Raw genomic sequence first — 22,139 nt, 5'->3', positions numbered from 1 at the left:
AATTGTTAGTGCTTATGTCTGTTTTCCTTTTTCTTTCTTTCCTCTTACCTTTTGGTTGGAAACCTTTATATTTTTTAGAGATCCATCTTGATTTAGTTATAGTGTCATAATAATAATTCCACTTGCTTAGGAGGTGGTGTTTGGGCAGTGCCGTTCTGTATCGTGCGGTTTCTTTCGCAGTTGCTCACAATCTGTCATATCCCTGCTTTACCACTTCGGGCGAATAGTCAACTTTTGTTGACGTCCTTGTACCCTCCCCAATTTCTCCATGTGATTGTTCTGTTTCCTCCACAAAGACATGCTTCAACCATCCGACGGGATGTGAGAAGCTCATGAAGGAGGTCTATTCTGTTTACGCCCACGCCACGGTTCTCCTGTAGCCACACTTTAGGGGTGGGGTCTGCTGGAAACGTCTCTCAGTGTTCCTTCCCCTCAGAATGTCTTTGTTTCCCCCTTTACACCTGAAGGACAGATGTGCTGAGTACAGGAGTCCCAGCCCAGGGGGCTCCTTCTTCCTCTGTGTGGATGGACAGTCCCCCCAGTGCCACCAGCTGAGCCCAGCATCACTGGCAAAGGGGCCAGTCAGGAGTCCACCAACAAGAAGTGGTTGGGGAAAGTAAAACAGGAACACTTCCCAGGTAATGTTATGAATCCAGTATTATCCTGATACTATAGCCTTACAAAGATGGTCCAAAGTGAAAACTACAGCCCATCTCTCTCATGAATATACATGTAAAATTGTTTTAAAATATTTGCAAATGGGATTCAGCAATATACAAAAAGTATGACACAATATGACCATGTGGGGTTTAGTCCAGGGATACAAGGTTGGTTCAGGATTCAAAATCCAATCACTGAGATCCACTGTATTAACAGGCTAGAGCAGAAAAGGCACATGCTTCTATCAACAGATGCAGAGAAACTGCTTAACAAAATCTAACGTCATTCATGGTAACAATGAGCAATTCTCAGGAAACAAAGGACCGAGGGAGCTGCTCCAACTTCCTGAAGAGCATTTACAAGTCTCCTGGAGTTGGCATCACACATGGCCAAAACCTGAGTGTTTCCCCCTAAGAATGCAAGGAGGTCGGCTCTTGCCACCGCGGCCACCCACAGAACCGGAGTTCCAGCTGGTGCAGCAAAGACGGGAAAAGACGTGAAGGGCGTCCAGGTCGGAAGGAATGAAATAAAACCGCTCCTGACAGATGACACAGCTGTCTGCATAGGAATCGACACACCATCTTCTAGAACTAACAGTGTTTCAGCAAGGCCACGGGAAACAAACTGAGCACACAAGAGCCAGCTGTGTCATGTACTAGCAACGAACACGAGGAACACAAAATTTAAAATATCATCCGAAAGCACTAAACGTTTTTCAAGTACTTAGGTGCAGACCTACCAAAACTGCCAAACTCCCATGCTGGAAGGTGTGCGGTGCCAGCTGCAGGAGTTAGAGAGGGCGCAAATAGATGCGGGGCGTCTGCTGCGCAGGGGTGGGAGGAGTCAGCACAGCAAGAGGCCCATCCTCCCCAAACTGCTAGACAGTTTTAACACAATTACTACCCAAACTGCAGCAAGAGTTTCTGTAAACGCAGAGAAGACGATCCTAAACTTTAGATGAAGAGGCAAAAGAAGTAGAACAGCTAAACCAATTTCGAAGGAGAATAAAGTTGGAGGAATTAGCCTATCGATTTGGAGACTTACTCTATAGCTAGTCCTCAGTCTGTGGTATTGTTGAGACACACAGATGATGGGACAGAACAGAGAAGTCCCATATAAACACTACTGACATCTTTATTAAAGACTTTACTGAGGTAATTGCAGATTCACACGCAGTTGTTAAGAAATAACACAGAGATCCTTTGTAAACTTTGCCCAATTTCTCCCAACAATCACATTTGCATAACTGTCATACAGTATCACCACCAGGACGTGGATGCTCATTTGGTCCACTCACCTTCTTCAGACTTCCCGCATTTCCCGTACTTATTTGTGTCTGCGTCAGTGTGTGTGCTAAGTTTTACAGAATGTTTTCATCTGTGTAGGTTTTGGGTCCACCACCACAATCAAGACACTGCACTGCCCAACGCCACACGGATTCCTCAAGCCGGTCTTTTATAAGTGCATCACTTCCCTCCCTCTCCCTGCAAACCTACCTCCACTGCTGACCCCTGCAGCTACTAATGTGTACTGTCTCCGAAACGTCATTTCAAGATGTTGTGTAAATGGAGTTACACCTTCTCGGGAGTCATTCTCCACGTAGCGATTCCTCATTTGTTCTTCTTTTCCACTTCAGTGCTGACCGCGCTCCCTGGTGTGCACCTGTCAGTCTGCTCACCACTCCCCCTCTGAAGGACGTCCCACCCGACTCCAGCATCTGGCTATTATAACACAACGGCCACAAACATCCATGCTCGGGGTTTTGTGGGGTACCAAGTTCTCAGGGAAGCAGAAGTCAGAGGTGACCCAGGGAGAATACTGCTTGAGACCTAGATCAGGCTGTACCTGCAGCCGGATGCATGCACGGAACTGCCCGGGTCTGGTGAGGTTTCCATCATGTGCTTTACACGGCTAGTCGGTGCTGACCCTCAGGTATTATGTAGTATCTCAGATGGACACTGGACAGGTTAGGATTTGGGGGATAGTGTTCTGTAAGTGTATACCTCACAAACGTGACTCTCATTAGTAAAGTCTCAAAGGGCATGTGATCTCAGGATAGAGCAAGTATCTCCTCTTGATCCAGAAACGTCAACTTTTTCTTATGAATCAACATTGAATTTTCTCTCATTTGGTTTCACTGTGGTAGTGATTATACGGTCACTCAAACTGCAGCTGGACAGAAGTGTAACTTGCAGGATATTTATAAATGAAGCTCACTTGGAAGTGAATTTCCTGAGTGCATGTTTTCCTTTTCCAGTGTTTCTGGACAGGGAAAGACAGTACTGGTTGGAGCTGGCTACCAAAGTCCCATAACAGTGTTTATGAATGGTCTCACAACGAGGAACACTTGAAACATATTATCTATTTCTGTGTACCAAGAGCTTAACTTACTGTAGTTACAAGATTAACCTGTTTAAATAAATTTTGATTTACAAAGAGTAGTTGGGAAGCATTATATATAATATCTCTTACTTCAATATTCATCATGAATGTTAGTGTTCAGAGCTGTGCCCCACGGACTCTGTCCCCTGTCGTTCTGTCTCAGGATCCATCCCTGGAGGAGGTACCAGGGAGGAGAGGAGGCCAGGTCTGGAAGAGGCCTTGACAGGGAGGCAGCTCCCAAAACAGTGGTGGAGAGGGCCTGCGAGGCCTGACCATGCATCACCTGGCAGGGATGTGTGACTGTGGTCTCTCTCTCTGTCTCACTCTGCCCTCAGGACCAGTTGCTCACACAAGGGCTTTGTCTTGGGAAAGAACATAAAAGATGTGTCTTCATCTAGGGTAAAGCTGGGCAAGAAAACTGGAGCGCTAGAGGCAACAGGTGAATGGGATAGATAACAAAGCAAGATGAGAAGAGGACAGAGAGCCCTTCCCTGAACTCTGACCCGAGACAAGATGTGGAGGGAGGCCTTGGTAGGTGGTGACCCCATGGGGCTGGAGGGCTTAGGGCTCCCTGGTCGCACCTGCTTACTGGAGGTGCACCTGCAACGTGTCAGGAGCTTTGCTTGGGGCTGGGGACACGGGGCAGGACGTGAACATGGCCCCTGCTCTCTGGGAACGAAGGGTTTAGAACCGTGTTTCTCTCAATGCAGACCATTTCCATCGCAGTTCAGGGCCCATCCCAGATCTTCTAAGTCACTCTGGCTCCGCGGACTAGGGCTCTGCATTTCGGCCCAGCAGGAATTTTCGAATTAGGGAAATACCTGCTGCAAGACCTTCGTTTCCAGAACCGCATTCCCACCCTATCATTCCGAAAAGTTGAGAACCAAATGGCAGTTAAACGACAGAAAACTTCGGGAGTTAAGAACCATGAGCCCGACAACGTGCGACGCTAAAACCCTCCCGAACGTAAGGCCAGTAGGAAAGAAACCTCGCGTTAAAGTCAACTCGTGCTAACCTGAGCCCCGGAAGGACTGCAGTTAACCGAGAGCCCGCTGCGCTTGTGCGCTCGGATGCCATCCGAGGTGTACAGGCCCCATCAGGCCTGGGGGCCCTCGTAACCCAGCCGGGAGGACGAGGACGGGGACCCCTGCCCGGCGCCCCGGGGCGGAGGGGCCATGTCCGCCATCGTGGCTGCCTCCCGCCCCTGCCCCGCCCGGTCCCGAGCTACCTTCCGGGCTCGGACGGGCTTCGGGCCACCGAGAGAGGTCCAGGTGACTTTGAGGTCTGCACCTGCCCGCCCGGGGAATGTGGGAGGGCGGGGGGCGTCCCGGGCGCAGCAGCTGCCAGCCCGGGGGAGGCCTCGGCTCCGCGCCCCGCACGACCTCGGAACCCCCGCAGAGGGTCTCCAGAGCCTCTGTCGCGGCCCCAGGCCCAGGTCGGGCGGCCGGACCCTGCAAGGCCCGCGCGGGGCGCAGGCGGAGGGCAGCCGGCCCCGTGCGGCCAGCGGCCGGCAGCCCAGACCCCGCTCTCGGCGCCTGCGCCCGTCGCCCGGAAGCTCCCGGCAGGCGCCGCCCGGGCAGCCCGGCCGTGACGTCACGGCGGCGCGCCGGCCGCGGAAGAGGACCCCGTCGCGACCGCGTCCCCTCGGGTCCTTGAGCCGGGGCCGACCGCGGAGCAATGGCCTCGAGGCTGCTGAGAGTGGTCCCCGCGTCGGCGTCGGCGTCGGCGCAGGGCCTGGCGGTGGTCGCCCAGCGCGTGGTGAGGCGGGGAGCAGGCGGGCGGGGGGCGGGGTGCTGGCCTGTCCTCCCGGCGCCGACCCTTCCTCGGCTGCCCGGGCGTCTGGGCAGCGGCTTTAGGGTCACTGTCCGGGGGACCCGCGCTGCCCCCGGCGTGGGTCCTGAGTTGCGGCAGAGCTCACAGGGGCCGGGAGCTTCTCCAGGCCACGTTCTCCAAGCAGAACGCTGGGGACGGAGGTGAATCGGCCGCCTGGCTGGCTGCCCTGGCGCGGGAGGTCGGCTTGCAGGTGCCTCCGTGCAGTTGGGCGCTGGACGCGCGAGCAGGCGTGGGAGAGCCGGGGAGAGCCCGGGGTGGTTTGTCCGCTGACGAACGGCGCGGCGCGGTCAAACGCAGCTAGGGCTCAGCCCTGGCCCGGCGCCGCGGGGCTGTGCCGTGGAGCAGAAGCCGAAGAGGCTCTTGGCTTAGATGAGGACGGCTTAGGGGAACTTCCCACGGTGGACACTGGCGGGATGACGTCAGGCGGAGGGAACACAAGAAGCCGAAGAACCGAGGCCGGAACCCTTGCGAGACTATTTATAACGGTGCTTGTAGAATCGCTTCCTCGCTTGCTCGTGCCTGGCCCTGCGTCCGTGTCCGAGTGACTGTAAAGGGACTTGCTTGATCTCCGTGCTAAAGATTCTGCGCGAAGGATTTTGAGTAGAGCAGTGTCATAGTCTTGTAAAAAGTCACGTGCGTGTTTTCAGGAGGTGACTCAGGCCACCAAAGAGAAGAAACGTGGAAAAGTGGTTACCTTCTTAATACCCAGTGTTCTGGGAATTGTGTTAGTGGAAGTGGGGGGCCCAGAATTAAGGGGGTCATACTCTGCTGCAGTGCAAGCACTAGACAGACCCCCTTGTTAACAGTGTGTTCGCTTCCTGGTACTTTTACAGGGGATGTAGATGAACTTCAGCAAGTCCAGAGAAAAATGAGTAAGATGGAAAGGGTATATGCCTTGTTACTTGAAGAGTGGAAGGAACTGGAAATGTGTCATGAAAGATCTATTCTGTATGATTCTAGAGAGCAGTAAACGGGACTGAGGATGGGAAATTTTAGAGAATTGTACCACAATTATATAGAAAGCACTTTCTAAAGATTGCAGTCAGTAAGTGGCTGATTGCTTGATCAAACGTTGCCGTGCACCTGCTTTGTGCCACATCTGTGAGACGATCAAGTCGTGCACACACATGGGAGCAGTTTGCACGTGGCTCATAGGTAGCCTGGAGGAAAGAGTGATTAATTTGTAGGGTGCGAGGTACGTTATGATTAACACCCCCTTACTCACCTCATCCATTCCCTAGTCCACTTGGCATAAGCTGCGCTGGCCTTGCTGATCTTGCAGTGCTTTGGCTCCAGGACTTTTCTGCTTACTGTTTCCTCTGCCTGAAAGACCCTCTTCCAAATATCCACTTGGCACCTTCCAGTCTTTGTTCAAATGTCACTCTTCAAAGGCTCCCTGGCCTCCCAGTATAGTCTGTGGCCCATCCCATATGCCGTGCTGCCCTCCATGGCGATTATTTAATATGCTCTGTGCGGTGGACTCCTGAACAACACAAGTTTCAACTGCATGGGTCCACTTACTTGATTTTTTTTGATAAGTACAGTATTGTAAATGTATTTTCTCTTCTTTATGATCTTAATGTTTTCTCTAGCTTACTTTATTGTAAGAAAACAGTGAATAATACATGTAACAAGATATGTGTATTCAGTTGTTCATGTTATCAGTAAGGCTTCCAGTCAACAGTAGGGTATTAGTAGTTAAGTTTTTGGGGAGTCAAAAGTTGTACATGGATTTTCAAGTGCACAGAAGAGAGGAGGTCGGCACCCCAGCTCCTGCATTGCTCAAGGCTCAACTGTAATTACTTCTTTGTTTTGTTGTCCCATTGAATCCTTTGGCTCATTTCCATAAATCCGTTGTCTAGAAAACATGCTTTGCATTGTGTAGGCTCCTAATAAATACTTGTTGAATGAATACATAAGTGAGTGAACATTTTTTTCATGTGGTTTTTGGCTATTTTTAATCTTTCAAAATAAGCTGTGCATTCCTATTTTTCCTTATTCTATCAATATTCCTCATTGATCCATACAATCTATATATACGCTAAGGATTTTCTTAGTTGTTTGCCTTTTGATTGTGTTTCTTTCTTGATGTGTGTGTGTGTTTTGTGCGTGTGGTGGTGGGGGTAGATCATTTGCCTTTTGAGCAGAGAATGGACTGGATTTGTTGGAGATAGGACATGCGGCAGGCATTGCACCGTAGACGAGAGATGTGAGATGTCTGCAAAAGCATTGTGGCGGGGATAAGGAGGAGACGGTTGGCTCCAGAGAGGTTTAAGAGTTAAGGTCAGTAGGATTTTGTGAGTAATGATAGGGTTGGAGGAAGGTGGAGGATACCCAAAGTGATTCCCATGTGTGTTCCGATTTGCTTGCTGGATAGTGGATAGGGACTGTGGGAGGGAAAGCAGATTTGGGGGTTAGGGTATGGATGTTAAATTTCAGTTTTAAGCCTGCTAGCTTTCAGATATTTTCAGGACCTCTAGATGGAGCTGTTTAAAGGCAGGTAACTGGGTCCAGAGCTCAGGATAGAAGTCTGGCCTAGAAAAATGCTCTGTTCCCTTTCTCTCTTATTTCCCTTTCCTTCCTTCCTCCCTGCCTTCCTTTCATCCATCCATCCTTTCATCCATCCATCCATCCATCCATCCATCCAACTTTTATTGAACACGGTATGCATATTCTGTTCCAGGCCCTGAGGATTTAGCAGTGAACACAACAGACAGTTCCCCTATCCTTATGAACTTACACTGGGGGTGGGGTAGGGAGACCGATAATTAAACAAGTCAGTAGGTAATAAAAATGCAGATGTTGGCATTTTTGTCACCAGGGGTCTTCTTGGCATTTTTACCTAATAGCTGCTGCAGTAACCGCATGCTGTTGTGTTTTTCAGGCGAGAATTCACACAAGTGTACGGTGCAGGCTACGGTATGGCCCTTTGGCGTACATACTCGGCGAAAGAACAACCAAAAGATTCACAGAACGCAGCAAGGTGATAACTGTAGATGGCAATATATGTTCTGGAAAAGGCAAGCTTGCGAAAGAAATAGCAGAGAAATTAGGTACGGACTTCTGTCTTGTGGAGTACCTTCCTCCCAGGTGCACGGTTGCTTATCTGAGTTCGATTTTACTTTAGCATTGACTAGGTAGAATTGGGCCCTGGGTATGTATTTTACATTTTTAAAATACATTAAAAGCTGTTTTTAATGTGTTAAGTTTAATGAACATTTTAAAAACCCATACTGTTGTCAATTTGAATTGGAATTTTTTCTTGATAATGTCCGCAGAGCATTTTCACATGAGCGGTCTTATTTGAGCTTGGTAGCACTCCTCTGAGTAGGGCCGTGATTACTGCTGTCATTCCCAGATGGATAAGAAGCTGCTGTCACACGGCTGGTTAGCGCAAAGCCAGGCTTTGAACCCCGTTCCCTGACTCCTGGTCAAGATGTCTGTCTGTCGTACTTTCCTGCAGTAGTTGACTGGCTGGTGCCCGCTCATACGTGAGGGGCTCCTGCAGCGCTGGGCCCGCTCTCCTTTTTGGGAGGCTCTCCCGCGGGGGCACCAGGGGGACCCTGTAACGCAGCTGTTCTGGACACATTGTCTTCAGCATCCTGTGTAGACACAGGCGTGAGGGTAACTTTGCCCGGGTCCTAACCGACCAGCCTCTGCGATGTGTCCGGATGGGGCTTTGTTTCTGTGAGTCCCGGCTGCCTGCTGAGGGCAGGTGACACGCTCATGTCGCATTTCTTCTTCTCAGGCTTAAAGCACTTCCCGGAGGCAGGGGTGCATTACGCAGACAGCACCACGGGAGATGGGAGGGCCCTGGACATAGAGCTCAGCGGCAGCTGCAGCGTGGAGAAGTTCTACGACGACCCGAAGAGCAATGACGGCAACAGCTACCGCCTGCAGTCCTGGCTGTACGCCAGCCGCCTCCTGCAGTACGCGGACGCCTTGGAGCACCTGCTGAGCACGGGTGCGGCCCCCCTGTTGTGCGGTCCCGCCGTTTTAGATTGCCACTAAGTAGGGCTTTTCTTTGAGGGTATTTGATGAGGCAAGTTCTGTCTTCTTAATAAGATCATAAACTCCCCGAGGTTCACATTATTCCTGCTTCAGAATAAAGCGCGCTTAATATTATTTCATTTCTGTGCACTGGGGTGAGGTTTATGGAGTGTCGGGAATTTCCGAGCCGCTGCTCTAGGCTCATGGGGGAGAGGTATCCACAGATGCAGGAAAGAGAGCCTGTAAAGGGCTGTGACAAAGAGGAATCACACTCGTGCGGTGGAGCCGTGGTCACGCAGAGATGGGACACCCCAAACAGGCCTGTTTCTGAGGGCCAGGGATGGTCTGGGATTCACCATCCCCTGGTCGCTCCTAACCCTGGAGAAAGTGCAGAGGTGGGGAGGCAGAGCACACAGGGCCCCACGGGCCCGTCCGGTGAAAGGGGGCTGTGTTTCTGGAAGCCGGCAAGAAATGGACAAGGGCCGATAGGGGGGCAGGCACTGTTCGGGATTGGGGAGACAAGCAGCAGTGGTCAGGGCGTAAAGTCAGCGCAGAACAGGGTCCGGTCCGGGAGGGATGGCAGCATCCTGGGTACCGGCAGCGTGCATTAAACTTGGCCCCTCCCGCCGAGCGTGCGGGGCGCGCAGACCCTGCCGTGCTTGGCCAGAGCCCCAGGCCTCGGAGGCGCTGAAGCTGTGGGTGGCAAACAGTGTGTCTGCGCCCAGGAGCCTTGTGCCCGCCTCTTACGGCTGTGGTGGCCACACTGGGGCGGCCGTCAGTTACCCGGTGAGCTCATCTACGGACAGCTCCGCTGCCGCCTCGGGGGGTGCGTCATGGGTGTGAGCGGGAAGGTCTTGTAACGAGGGCCCCCGGGAACGGACGGCACTGTCCACAGACCTGCGCTGAGCCAGCAGGGTCCCTGTACACAGTGCGTGCCCCGAGGTGCGGGAGTCGCTCTATCTGAACACTTACAAAGGAGTCTAGTGACTGTCTTGCTTTTCCAAAATTTTCTTAGTGACGCTTTTCCTCAGATGAACGTAAGCCCTGATTTTGGTTAGTGCTGCTCCTGAGAAAGAATGCGGTCTCCCTTACGATGGTCTGTACCAGGACCTGGCTCGTAGGAACTGCTTGGTCCTTGGATGTAATACTGAGACTTGGCTTACCCCAGATTCTTCTCGAAGCATACTTCAACCCTATCTCAGGACTCCCTGTTTCTTAGAGTGAAGAAGGAGCACTTTAAATGAAACCCCGTTTCTTCCTGTGTTCCATTAATCATTGCACATTGTGTAAGTGCCTGCCGTGGGCTGGGTGCGTTCTAGGAGCCTGGGCGGAGGAGCGAAGGCTGCCGCCTGCTGGAGCTGACACTGGTAGGGAGAGAAAGCGTAAACGTGCGTACGTTCAGTGTCGCGTCCGGTAGTGAGAGGCTTGAAGGGCTTTGCAGTGGGGCCGGGGCCGTGCTTCCACGTGGGGAGGTGACGCAGCAGGGCCGAGTGCAAGGACACTGGCTGGAGCCTGGTGGGGACAGTGCTCAGAGCGGCTGTGGTCACAGGAGGCCACTGTGACGTGAGTGCCTTGAGTGGGCTCGGAGTGGACAGGATGGGGTCAGAGAAGTTGCCTGGGCAAGGTGGCTTTTCCTCTGGAGGTGTGAGCTGGCTCAAGCTCTGACGGTGCCCATCTGTTGCTGGGAGAGTGGCCGGGGGCCAGGGCGGAGGCAGGGCCTAGCTGGTGGCTGGGGCCGGGAGCTTGCCAGCTGCTGGGAGGCCTTGCTCTGTGGGGGGGAGCTGTGGAAGCCGTGCACAACGGTCGGGTTCAAGATGTGCTTGGGAGGAAGCTGGTGGTTACTCCTGAATTGGGCACGGGGCACGGGGAGAGAGTCGTGGATGCCGCTGGGTTCTGGCCGAGTGGTCGGGCCGGGGCGGGATTGGGGTGGGTAGATGGGATGGGAAAGCTGTGGTTTCAGACAGAAATGCCTTCCTTGTAACTGGATAGGTTATAGCTGACAGGGTGAGACAATGTTACTTTGCCTGAACCAGAAGTGTTCTCACTTTTGAAAATGATTTCTCACTTAGAAGAGCACGTCTGTGCTTTTGAAAATATTTGGTATGCAAAGGGTGTTGTAAATAACTTTTGCCTTTCTAAAAATGAAGTTACTCATTTCCAGTGCCTTGGTTTTTATCTGTCTGACTTTTGATTTTGTTTCCCCGTTTCTAACAGGACAAGGTGTTGTATTGGAGCGCTCCATCTTCAGTGACTTTGTTTTCTTGGAGGCGATGTATAACCAGGGATTCATCCGGAAGCAGTGTGAGTCGGGGCTGCAGGCGGGCCTTTCTGGATGGGTTGTGTCGCTTTGTAAAGGCTCTTGCAGACTTCCTGTGCAGTTAGTGTGCACTCTGCACGTCTGTTAAATACATGTGTAAGTGCCATTACTTGTTACATTAACAGGAAGAAAGAGGGTTCCTTCCACCCCCTTTTCCTCCTAAATTCCTATCTCCCGGTGAAAGCAGAGGGGCTCCACCCAACCTTGCCCAAAATCGCATCTCCCCGGCCCTGTCTCTCTTCAGCCTTGCCACTGTCTCTGATCTACTTTAATTTCGCTGAACTAACCAGTTTCTAGTGTATGATTTTGTATGTCATTAGGATGTCTGTTTTTCTTGTGCCCGCACCTGCGTGACAGCCAGCATCTCATTGTCTTTTCCTTCTGTCTGCTGTGGCCCTGTTCTGGTGCTTCCAGGGACAGCAGCACCGTGTGGGGGTTGTTGGAGGTCTGACAGTGGACACGGACAAGGGTGGGGACTGGTCAAACGTGGCCTGACCGAGGAGTTAGGGAAGCATGTCAGGGTGGGGTCGGGGTGTCTAAGGAGGCGTGTGCCAGGGCAGAGGTGGGGGGCCCTGTGCTCAGTCTGCCCATGGACATTGTCACCTGAGTGCTCGGCTGCCTGGAGCTGGCGGCCAGCTTAGCCCTGGGGGGCCGAGTCCGGGGGGCTGGTTAGTGAATGGGGAGAGCTGGGCAAGCCAGAAGAGATTCGGGATTGAGGCGCTCCACTCTGTCTGCTTGCATGTTCTGCCGTGAGGGCGGCTTGCCTCTGCTTGCAGAAGCAGCAGCCAGCGCCTTGCTTCTGACCAGGGCACCGGTCCTCACCGGGCTCTCCAAGCAGCAGTTGAGGTCCGTTGGCCAGTGTTTCTGGGGTGCCAGGCTTTGTCCTTGCTGCCAGGGGGAAGACGACAGAAGACAAGGAAGGCTCTTGCCGTCCTGGCCGGGGCGGGCATGAAAGCAGCATCGATGCCTGTTCCTCCAGGGGCTGTGGGGGCCCACAGGAGGACTCTTCACTGGCCAGGAGACGGGGTGCTGTCAGCAGCAGTGTCCTGGAGGAGGGAGCCCAGGGCAGCAGGGCAGCAGGGCGGCGGCTTAGCTGGGGGAAGCATGGCTGGAGGCGCCTGCGGTGTTGATGGTGGGGAAGGCCGGTGCTGCCGGCGGGGGGCCCAGGAGAGGCAGATGGGGGGGCACAAGGAGAGGCTTGCGCTCCCACAGAGGATGCTTGGCTTTTTCCTGAAAGTACTGAGGAGCCACCGAAGGTGTTAGGTGCGGGAAGGATGTGGCTGTGTCGAGTTCGTTCATCTGAGGGATGCGTTTGGGGACGGGAAATCAAAGGGAAGGAGGCTTGAGGTGGGGGAGGTCAGAGCAGGATGGCACACGTTAGGATGACGGCCACACTGGGTGGGCAGCTTTGCGGGAGGAAGGTGGGGAGTAAAAGTGGATTCACCAGGCTTCTTGCCCCGTGAATAGGGTGGGAAGTGGCGGCGGGCTGGGAAGGAGGTCCTGCGCGGGTGTGCTGAGTTTGAGGTCCCCACGAGATGGCTGGGGGGAGATTCTGGCAGGTGGCTGTGTATCACAGATGTGGTTTGGGGAGATTGGCCTGGACCAGGGATGCACTCGTCCCCGGAAAGCCCAGAGTGAGAGGCAAGCACTGAGGCCAGGATCCTTGGGCTTCTGGGTTTCTGGGGAGGGAAGCCTGCTGCAGAATTAAGCTGAGTGGGGTCTGTGAGGGTGGCAGGGGGACAGTCGTCACATGGAGTGTGCAGGGTTTCGTGGGACAGAAACTGAAGAGGTCCCTGGGGGAGGCCGATGACTAGTGAGAGTCGTTTCCGTGTTGGGTCGGGGGGAACAGAGGACTTCAGAGTAGATGGTACCGCGAGGTGGAAGGTTGCCTCCGAAGTGGGAGTGCTCACAGGAATACGGAGCAGGATGCTTGCCTGAGGGCGGGTGTGGCTGGCCTGGCTTCGGGCTGCCCAGGTGGGAAGCCGAGATGAGGCCGGCTGTTTCCTGCGCGGACGGGAGAACAGTACCCCCACGGGAGCCTCGGTCACTCACTGTCATGGCACCACCTGTGTATCTTTGTTTTCCTCCAGCTCAGACCCCTGCTGACCTGGGCCAAAGGTCTGTCTTGTGAGGCTGCTGAAACCGGACTCACTGCAGTGGTCACCTGAACATTTCCTCTAGAGCAAAATGGTTGTCTTTCTGTGGCTCCTAGTGTGAGCCCTGAAGTTGGTCGCTTCTGGAAGTTTCCACCATGTGAACTTCTTTTTTTTTTTTAAGATTTTTTTTTTAAATTTATTTATTTGAGACAGAATGAGAGAGACAGAGAGCACATGAGATGGGGGAGGGTCAGAGGGAGAAGCAGGCTCCCTGCCGAGCAGGGAGCCCGATGCGGGACTTGATCCTGGGACTCCAGGATCATGACCTGAGCCGAAGGCAGTCGCTTAACCAACTGAGCCACCCAGGCGCCCCACCATGTGAACTTCTGCAGAGGTGGCAGTTTCTTGGTGTTGCTCTTGTGGCGGGCAAGGGTGGTGGTTTCATTCCAGTGACCCAGCGTGCGCGCTGCCTTTCTGGTAGGGTCCTTGTGCGCCAGAGGACGTCGAGGTGCAGGGTGTCCTCCAAACAGCACGTGTGTTCTTTAGCCCCGCGGGTTGTACATGGCTGTCCTGCACAGCAGTAACCCAGGGAGGGTGCTCTCTCGGCCTTGCTTTCTGTTTTATTTTGTGTTACTAAATCTGCCTCAGTAGGTAGTTCTGCGTAGCTGGTTAAGTTTACTGAAATACACTGAAACCAAGTAAATGTAGCTTCCCATTTTTCAGTTGAGTTATTTGAAAAAGAAAGTAAGAAAGGTCTGTACTTGCTGGAGAAGATGAGACCGTATCTGTTACTGCTGCACAGCGGGTGTATGTGACGCGTTCCCGCTGCAGGCTGCCAGAGGGGACGCTTGTGTGCCCTCCCCGGCCTTCTCTGTGGCCAGGATGCCCTTAGAATCCGGCCTTTAGGATGTTCCGAAGGCCGGCGTGTAAGTCCCATCGTCCCGCTCTGTGGCTGTGGCGTGCGGTCTCCGGGCCCGGTGCTTGCGTTCTGCGGGGACGAGAAGCGCTGCGGGGCAGGGCTGCCATCCCAGCACCTGCAGGGGCCCCGTGTCGCGGGCACGCTGCCCGTGCTGACAGCTGTGCTTTTGTGACTCACCGACTGACGTGGCTCTGGGCACTGCATCTCTCTCTGCCCTTTCACTCGCAGGCGCGCGTGTTGGGAGTGCCTGCGGTGGCCTGTGTGTGACAGACGTGCCTCTCTCTCGTGTGCAGGTGTGGACCACTACAACGAGGTGAAGAAGGTCACCATCAGGGAATATCTGCCTCCTCACGTGGTGATCTACATCGACACGCCCGTTCCAGAGATCCAGAGTCGGATTCAGAAGAAAGGAAACGTAATTCAGCTTTTCAGTTGCAGCCCACGCTCTTTTACGTGTCCTCGTTATCTCGACGTGTCCTTGCAGATCAGCCCTTCCTGGTGGTGGTCACGGCAGTTTGCTGTCAGGCGCTGCGGGCCTTCACAGAGATGGGTGGCCCACACAGTGGGGCCCCTGAACGTGGGCCCTTGTGTGGAGGGTGGAAGGGGGCCCTGGTCAGTCACTGCCCTCCAGCAGTGCCCTGCAGCCCTGAGCACCATCCCGCCGTCACCTGTCCCCTAAGCCACCCCTTGAAGAGGGTTAGTGTCCTGGTGGCAGGCCCCTGTGCCCTGCACCTTCCAGTACTCTAGTGGGGTTTCTGCACCCTATTCTCTGTCTGCGGATCAAATGTGATTTCTGGTATCCTTTCAGCTCTTCCCTCCTAGCTCAGGTTGAGCCCCTCTCCCTCCTTCCCCTGCGTAGTGACTAGAACGGTGGGGCCTCGGTCTCTGTGCGTGTGGTGCTGGCTGGGCCTGCGTTCGATGGCCTGAAGCCGGGGATTGCTGTTGCTCCCTGGCCCGGCAGGCCCGAGGCAGGACACGGAGCACGAAGACGTCACTGCCGTTCGGTCTGGTTCTTGTCTGCAGACATCGCTCCCGCTTGGAGTGTTTTCTCCTGGGAGAGAATAGATCTTCTTTCTGATGCAGTGATGCAGGTGTAGAGTTGCGTGTGGGGGTCAACAGCAAACAGGGAAGCAGAGGAAGGTACCAGGTGGAGGTCAGTGCCATGAAGAAACACGAGATAGAAGACAACGCGACTTGCCCATAGCATTGCTACACTGCAAGGTTTTAGATACTGAGACTGGCTGCTCAGACGTGGAGGTTTCAGTTTCTGAATTTGGCTTAGCACGCTTCAGGGGACAGGGGAGGCGAGCAGTGGAGGAAGTGCGAGAGGTGGTTGGGGTGTGTGAGGAGTGAGGGGAGAAGGCAGGAGGGAGTCGGTGGAGGAGAGGAGGGTGTGAGGGCGGGGGGAGAAGTGGGCCAGTCCCCCTGTTGTCATGGTCTTAGCTGCCAGGCTCTGTATACATGTGCACGCGTGTCCTCATACGTGTGCTCTACGTGTATGTGTGTACCATATCCCATGCCATGCTGTACGTGCCAAGGGAGTTCTTCCTGATCCCATTCTAAGCATGCATCTTAACGTCTCTGAAAGGTTATGCCATGGCATTCCCTGGGCAAATGTGGGTGCATCGCTGTGGTACAGTGAGGATGACCCTGATCAATACCAAGGCCTCTTTCCTATAATCTCTGCAACACCCATGAGTTGTTCCAAGAAAACCGTGTTTGTTGCTTGTTTTTCCCTTTTACAGGTGCACAAGTAAAAGTCTAAACGTTCCACTTGTTTTTTCCTGCTTTTTTTAAAGCCACATGAAATGAAGATTAGCTCCGCCTATCTGCAGGACATCGAGAACTCCTATAAGAAAACCTTCCTGCCGGAGATGAGGTGAGCTAAATGCATGATTGATTTCTATGACTGCAACATCTCCACACATGGTTCCCTGTTCCCAGCAGCCCAGGAGTTCACTCTTACTACAATGGATGTTGTCTGGGGTGTTTTATTTTATTTTATTTATTTATTTTTAAGATTTTATTTATTTATTTGACAGAGAGAGACACAGCAAGAGAGGGAATACAAGCAGGGGGAGCGGCAGGCAGAGTCAGAGAGAGAAGCAGGCTTCCCGCGGAGCAGGGAGCCCAATGCAGGGCTCAATCCCAGGACCCCGGGATCATGACCTGAGCTGAAGGCAGACACTTAATGACTGAGCCACCCAGGCGCCCCATGTCTGGGGTGTTTTAATCGCATGTTTATAAGCAAAAATGACAGCACACATTTCAGCTTGATTGGTGGGGGTTTTTTGGTTTTTCAGTCCATACTTCTTTGTTTTATTTCTAAGATCATTTGAGGCTGGAAATAAAGCCATGCTATATTCCACGATGGGGTGTTAGCATCAGAGAACTCCTGTGTTTTGACCTGAGGGGGCAGCCAGACATTGCTGTTTTCCTGGAAGGCTTGCTCGAAAGTGCTGCTTGAATCCGTACAGAGAATTCATGGAGGACAAGAAATCCCTGTAGATCCTTTCAAAAGTTATTCTTAATGGTGGTTTGGATTAAATGAAATCCCACCAGATCCTCCTGTTTCTTTCCTTCCTCCCGCTCTCATTGTTTCTTTTCTGAAAGCACAAAGGGAAGTGTTCCCCCACTCTGCTCGTCGTCCTGTGGTCCTTGGCTGCCGGTGTGTGAGAGGGAAGTCGGGGGCCACTGTCCCTCGAGTCCCACTGGAAGGAGGTGTTTGATCTCTTCTGTTGATCTCTAGTAGCTTGTCTTAAACTGTTTTAAACTTAAGCCTCTTGATGCCCAAAAATCTCATGCCTTTGTTTAAGACTTTAATGTATAAAATTGTGATTAAAAACAAAGTTATAGTAACTTTGGAAGAAACGTTGGATTTGTAAATTGAAAACTAGTTTTTTTAACCATAAGTGTTGATGCTTACATTCCTGCCTCTCTCTTGTGCTGTTTCCTAGCAGCAGTACAGAGCAGGGTGAGCTCTGGGTCCCTGTCTTCCTGTTGTACTGCCCTGTTTAGAGGATCAGAGGTGTAGAAAAAAATCAGGTTTGTAAATCTATGCTCAGGAGAATGTATAGACATATGTGAATAAGCAGAAGAAGCAGAGATGGTTGACCCTCGCATGTCAGTTCCAAAACTCTGAGATCTTCTGACTACAAAACATCAACTGAGAAAGGGTGTCCTGACAAATTCTCAAATAGAATTTTTAGATAATAATGCCTGAATTCAACTTGTCATCAGGGTGAGGTTTTCCTTTACTTTGAGGTTATTTTCAAGAACTTCTCCTCGAGGGCTTCCTGATCACGAAGTATGTTTAGCGGCCATCGTAAGCGTCCCTTGCATCATTTGGTTGCTCAGACTTGATTTGCAGTGGGAGTTCGCTCCTGAAGCCTCACGTGCTGTGTTCCATGGCTCACGTGCGCCTCTGCACGGCCCAGGGGGCGCCGCTTTCCGTGTTGAGCATCCAACTGCTTCCTCCCTGGCTGGGTAGCCCAGCCGAGCACGCTTCTCTCTGGCCAAATCCCTGTGTGGAGCAGAACAGTGCTCAGATCTTTACAAGTCGGGGCAGGCGATACTGTGTTCTGCATTTTGCGTAACTACCACCGTAGTCGGTTGCAGGCCTTGTGGCTGCTCACGGAGTGCGGAAGTCGTTGCTCGGCAGTGACTAACACGACAGTTCCTAAGGGTGGACACGGCTGCTCCTTACTCAGTGCCCCCACCCCCTCTCAGTGTGCTGAGCTCCATGAGTCTCAGCACAGTGTCACAAATGCTGTCGGCCTGGGAGTTGATGTGCAGGCCTTCCCCACGGTGTCATTGCCCGCGGGCCACTTTGAGAAATCGGACAGGTCAGGGTGTTCCGTGCATCACTGAGAAGCGTCCCCAGCTTGGCATTCAGAGTCCTTGGTAGCAGGCAGCGCTGAGGATGTGAGGTGCTCTGGTGTGGAGTGTTGTGTTCTTATGACTTAATATGGGGCCTTCACGGCCTCTGCTAAGTCCCAGTAGGACAGCGCGTTCCCCTCTGATGAGCAGCGGAGACTCGCACTTTGGGGGAATGAGCTCCCCTCCTTTCTTCCCAGGGGGGGTGGATGTTTCTCAAGTCCAGGGGGCTCGCGCCACCATGGGTCAGGAGGTTTAGACTTCCACATGGAGAAAATGGACCTCTGTTTTGCATTGTAATCCTTACCAAGTTTCCAGGTTGCTTGCTTGCTTTCTTTGTCACCAGCATCGACCACCTGAAAGGGAAAAGTGCACGTCTGAGCGGAGTGTCTGGCCGTGTTTGTGGGGCTGGGTCGGTCGGCGGTGGGCACCGAGTCGTGCTGCTGCGCTCGTAAGCAGCCGCGGTGTGGATTTATTCGTCTCTGTTCCGGCACGGATACCTGCCCCGGCCATGTCCCCGCATGGCCGACGGCGGCGCTCTTGCTTTGCTAGTCCTGTCTCGCTGTGCACCGGGCAGACCAAGGTGAAGGGAAGAAGAGGCGCTTCGGGTAGGTGTGTGTTTCTCAAGTAACACGTGTAGCACGTGGTAGCAAACAGGACAGGCTCGAGGTTATGCACTTGTCTCCGTGAGAAGCGGGCACCTTTCCGCGGCCGACGGTCGCGCTGCAGACTAGCGTGCTCACCTGAAGACACCGCGCGCGGGCTGGCCTCCCGGCTGGGGACCATCCCCTCGCCTGCTTTCAGGAGAGTCTAATGGAGCTCGCTTTCAGCAGTTTGTATGATGAGAACAGTGGATGGATCTGTGAATGTCTGTGTGGGATTTAATTTGATTTTTCCAAATGAATAGCATAGTATAGATTTTTAAAAATTGTAGGTCATGCGCTCTTCTGCCACAGAGACTCATTATGCCGCGGGCATTGGTTTCTCCCCTCGTGGTCCTGCTGTGTCAGCTCTGTCTTCTGAACATATATGGTCTGTCTGCTGTCATAGCTCAAGCTGTGTGGAGTTGCGGAAACCCTTACATTAGAGGTCATTTGTCACATTTAAAAGGACACCTACGTGAAAGTTTCTGTGCAGCCTGTGTTACGTAAGTGTTCGATTGTAGACCAGAATCCTGCTTCAGCTCGGTGATGTACTTGCCTCTTGAGGTTTTCTCTTGGAAATTCACTGGGAAATTTGACTAGAACTAACAATTTTTACATGAAATTTTAAGAAACCTATCATGAATAGGTTATCTAAAGTTTATAAGTCTTTGTGTTTTAGAATTCAGGAGGTGTTTCCCCACAGAAACAGTTTTAGATTTTCTGGGTCTGTTTATTTAAAGTCATTTAGTTACATATTATATATTTATAGCGGCTAACCTTAGAAGATAAAATTGTTAGAATGTTAGTAATTTAGCAATAAAATCAAAATTAAATAAGAAGTGTGTTTGAGCTTGAATGTCAGTATTTGAAGCAAAGCAGATTTACTGGGTACGATTGGTGGCCGCCATCCGAGGGGCTCTGAATGCCTGTCTGCACCCGAGCTGGTCTCTCTTGTGTCAGCTCTTCTTTCACGACCAGGACGCGGTCTTGTTATGTGTCCTTTGTGAACGCGTGAAGAACAGTGCGGCTTTGGCCAGAGTCATATTGAGAGAATTTAGGAGGCACAGTGAACTACCATAGGAATATGTATTTTCTGACTCTGTCAACATTTATGCTTAAAATTGTTGGAGAATATGTTTTTTATCTTCATTACCTTGATTTTGAATGTATTTAAGCTTGAGCTATAGCTGGGTTTGGCAAACCTCCGTGTATTCACTCGTGAAGAGACATTTACTCTGCTCTGTTTGTAAACGTCACCATCAGCACTGCTGTTCCCGGGAGGCCCGGCGGTTCCTGGGAGAGTGGGCCTGGGGGATCAGGTGGCTTTGAATTCCCTCCTTAGGCCTTGACGGTGTCCCTGAATCTCTGACACCCTTGTTGGCCACCCTCTGTTTCGGCCTCCCTTCACAGACAAGCCGGTGGGAATGAGGGGTTGCTGTGTCCTGTGTCCTCTGTCAGTTTGTCTGTTACTGAGGCATTGGCCGTGGGACGCTGCTTGTTATAGGCGCCCAGAAAATAAATGTTCGTTGAATTGAGTCACATGGAAGATGGAAACGTTAGGCTATGAAATTGGCTCTGTAAGTTGTTTTCAGTAGATGGTCTGGAGTCCTGTCTTTGTCCCCTTGCACACCCACGCAGCGCCTGCCGCCTGGCGGGGCTTCGGAAGTGTGCTGTCCTGTGCGCCGGAGGCACCTGTCACTGCTTTCCTGACCTGTCGTGCTCATGCTTGTGACTGCTACGCCAGGGAAGCCAAATGGTGAGCACTTACATTGCTGTGTGGCAGACAGTGATGCTTCCGGGCCAGCCGGCCTCCCCGATCATCAGGGAGTGTCCACGACTCTGTCTCCTGCACACGTGGTTTACGTCGGACTCCGTGTGGCTTGTGGGGGGAGATCACTGCCCTTTGTGCCTTTCTCTTCAGCAACGGTGGGAGGCGGGGCCCTTGGGGGGGACTATGCTGGGCTCTCGCATGAGGGGCAGCGTGTGCTCCAGCCACGAGGGCGGATTTCTGGCTTTCTGGATCCATCGTCATTGTGCCTGTGGTTTCTGACGTTTTCATGCGTCTTTAGTGAGACAGGAAATGCAGTGATCTGGCTGCAGCGAGGAACGGTCATCCAGTCGGACGACTTCCTTTGAGTGTCTGATACAGGCGTGTCTGTAATCACAGCACCTAAGAAGCTGGGGGTTCGTATGGGTCCACAGCAGTGATACCCATACAAGTGCTTCAGCTGCACTGAGCTCATTAAGCTGTGGCCTGCTGACGGGGTTCGTGGTTGGAGAAGCTGGGTACCACTGTGGAGGGTCAGATGTGGATTTCAGGTTGAGCATAGCTTGTGAAGTCTTGGACTCCCTATGGATTTACACCCCATCAGTAGGGGGTGCTGTGCTGTAGACTCCTAAACGAGACAGTGTCCCTTGTGTAATCCTCTTGTGTGCCGTGCAGGTGACCCCGGGGGGAGTAGTAGTCTGTCCTTGACATTCTGCTGGCCCCTTTGCTGGAAGAGGGTCAGACGTTTCTGCAGTGATGGGCCTCCAGTCTGGGCGGCCTCGCTGGCCTCTCTGGCCAGCGTCAAGGCCTCAGGTCTCCCACGGGTTGGTCTGGAGGTGGTAGCAGAGGCAGCCTCTTCATTTGTCAGGTGCAGACTTACCCGTCTGTTGGCTTCCAGTCATCTCCCGGGCGGGCAGCCAGCTGTCTGCGTCAAACGTGGTGGGGGCATGGGCAGAAGTGCTGGAAAGAGCATCCTGCTGTCTCCTTCTTTTCGGGACCTAGCTATGATTTTTCAGTGTCCAGACGAAGGGCCAAGGACTAAGGGAACTGAGCTGCTGCCTTCCTGCTGCGGAGTCGGTTTGTCTCCTGGATTCTAGCAGCTCGAGTGCCCGTCCTTCCTCCTCCACCACTTGGCTGCTCTGCGCCCACGTCTTGGTGAGGCACTGGGTGCCTTTGTCCTGTCTGGTAATGGACCTGCGGCGGCGGCGGTGACCCGTGCGCCCTGCCACCCTCAGCCCCTGGTCTCTCATGCCCGTGGGGGGGCGGGTAGCCAGAAGGGAAGTCGGGACACACACCTGCTGTCATCACTGTCCAGTCGGGAGCTAGCAGGCCCTCCTCAGCCATTGAGGCCACGGGAGCAGCTCATTGTCCCCTTCAAAGAATGGCCAGCTTTAGTGTTTGTAGCGGTAGACTTTACTGTCATGTATTCATTTGTGCATTAGCATAAGCTTGGAAATTTACACTGAATTTCTTCTTGCCTTTTCTTACAGTGAGAAATGTGAGGTTTTACAGTATAGTGCAAGGGAAGCTCAAGATGCAGAAAAGGTAAGAAATGGGCTGAAAAGTTTATAATTATTTTTAAATTTGATTCATATATAAGGTTCTTGTAAATCAGATAATCAGTTCAGCTCCTACTGGTCTTAGAAATGTCTGT

The 22,139-nt window shown here is 52.7% G+C and overlaps 1 protein-coding gene across 6 annotated transcripts in view; it reads left to right on the top strand.

The window, feature by feature from the left end:
• The first annotated feature begins 4,637 nt into the window (after nucleotides 1–4,637).
• NDUFA10 (NADH:ubiquinone oxidoreductase subunit A10) overlaps nucleotides 4,638–22,139 on the top strand; it is a 116,932-nt gene continuing 99,430 nt past the window's right edge. For 5 of the 6 annotated variants that reach the window (XM_054505915.1, XM_045867610.2, XM_064587388.1 and 2 more), the window contains exons 1-7: nucleotides 4,639–4,800; nucleotides 7,760–7,928; nucleotides 8,624–8,839; nucleotides 11,080–11,166; nucleotides 14,491–14,612; nucleotides 15,997–16,076; nucleotides 21,976–22,030. In XM_054505915.1, coding sequence (XP_054361890.1) covers nucleotides 4,720–4,800; nucleotides 7,760–7,928; nucleotides 8,624–8,839; nucleotides 11,080–11,166; nucleotides 14,491–14,612; nucleotides 15,997–16,076; nucleotides 21,976–22,030 — 810 coding nt within the window. In that variant the 5' untranslated portion in view covers nucleotides 4,639–4,719. Of the gene's footprint in view, nucleotides 4,801–7,759; nucleotides 7,929–8,623; nucleotides 8,840–11,079; nucleotides 11,167–14,490; nucleotides 14,613–15,996; nucleotides 16,077–21,975; nucleotides 22,031–22,139 lie in introns of all 6 variants that reach the window. The other variant, XM_064587387.1, reaches the window with a different exon arrangement.

Source organism: Mirounga angustirostris, unplaced genomic scaffold, assembly GCF_029215605.1.
Source record: "Mirounga angustirostris isolate CCGP_5_RB_7025 unplaced genomic scaffold, mMirAng1.0.hap1 SCAF_3, whole genome shotgun sequence".
In the NCBI taxonomy this organism is placed as follows: domain Eukaryota; kingdom Metazoa; phylum Chordata; class Mammalia; order Carnivora; family Phocidae; genus Mirounga; species Mirounga angustirostris.
The sequence above is the reverse complement of the archived record's forward strand: the minus strand, read 5'-3'. Positions and strand labels throughout refer to the sequence as shown.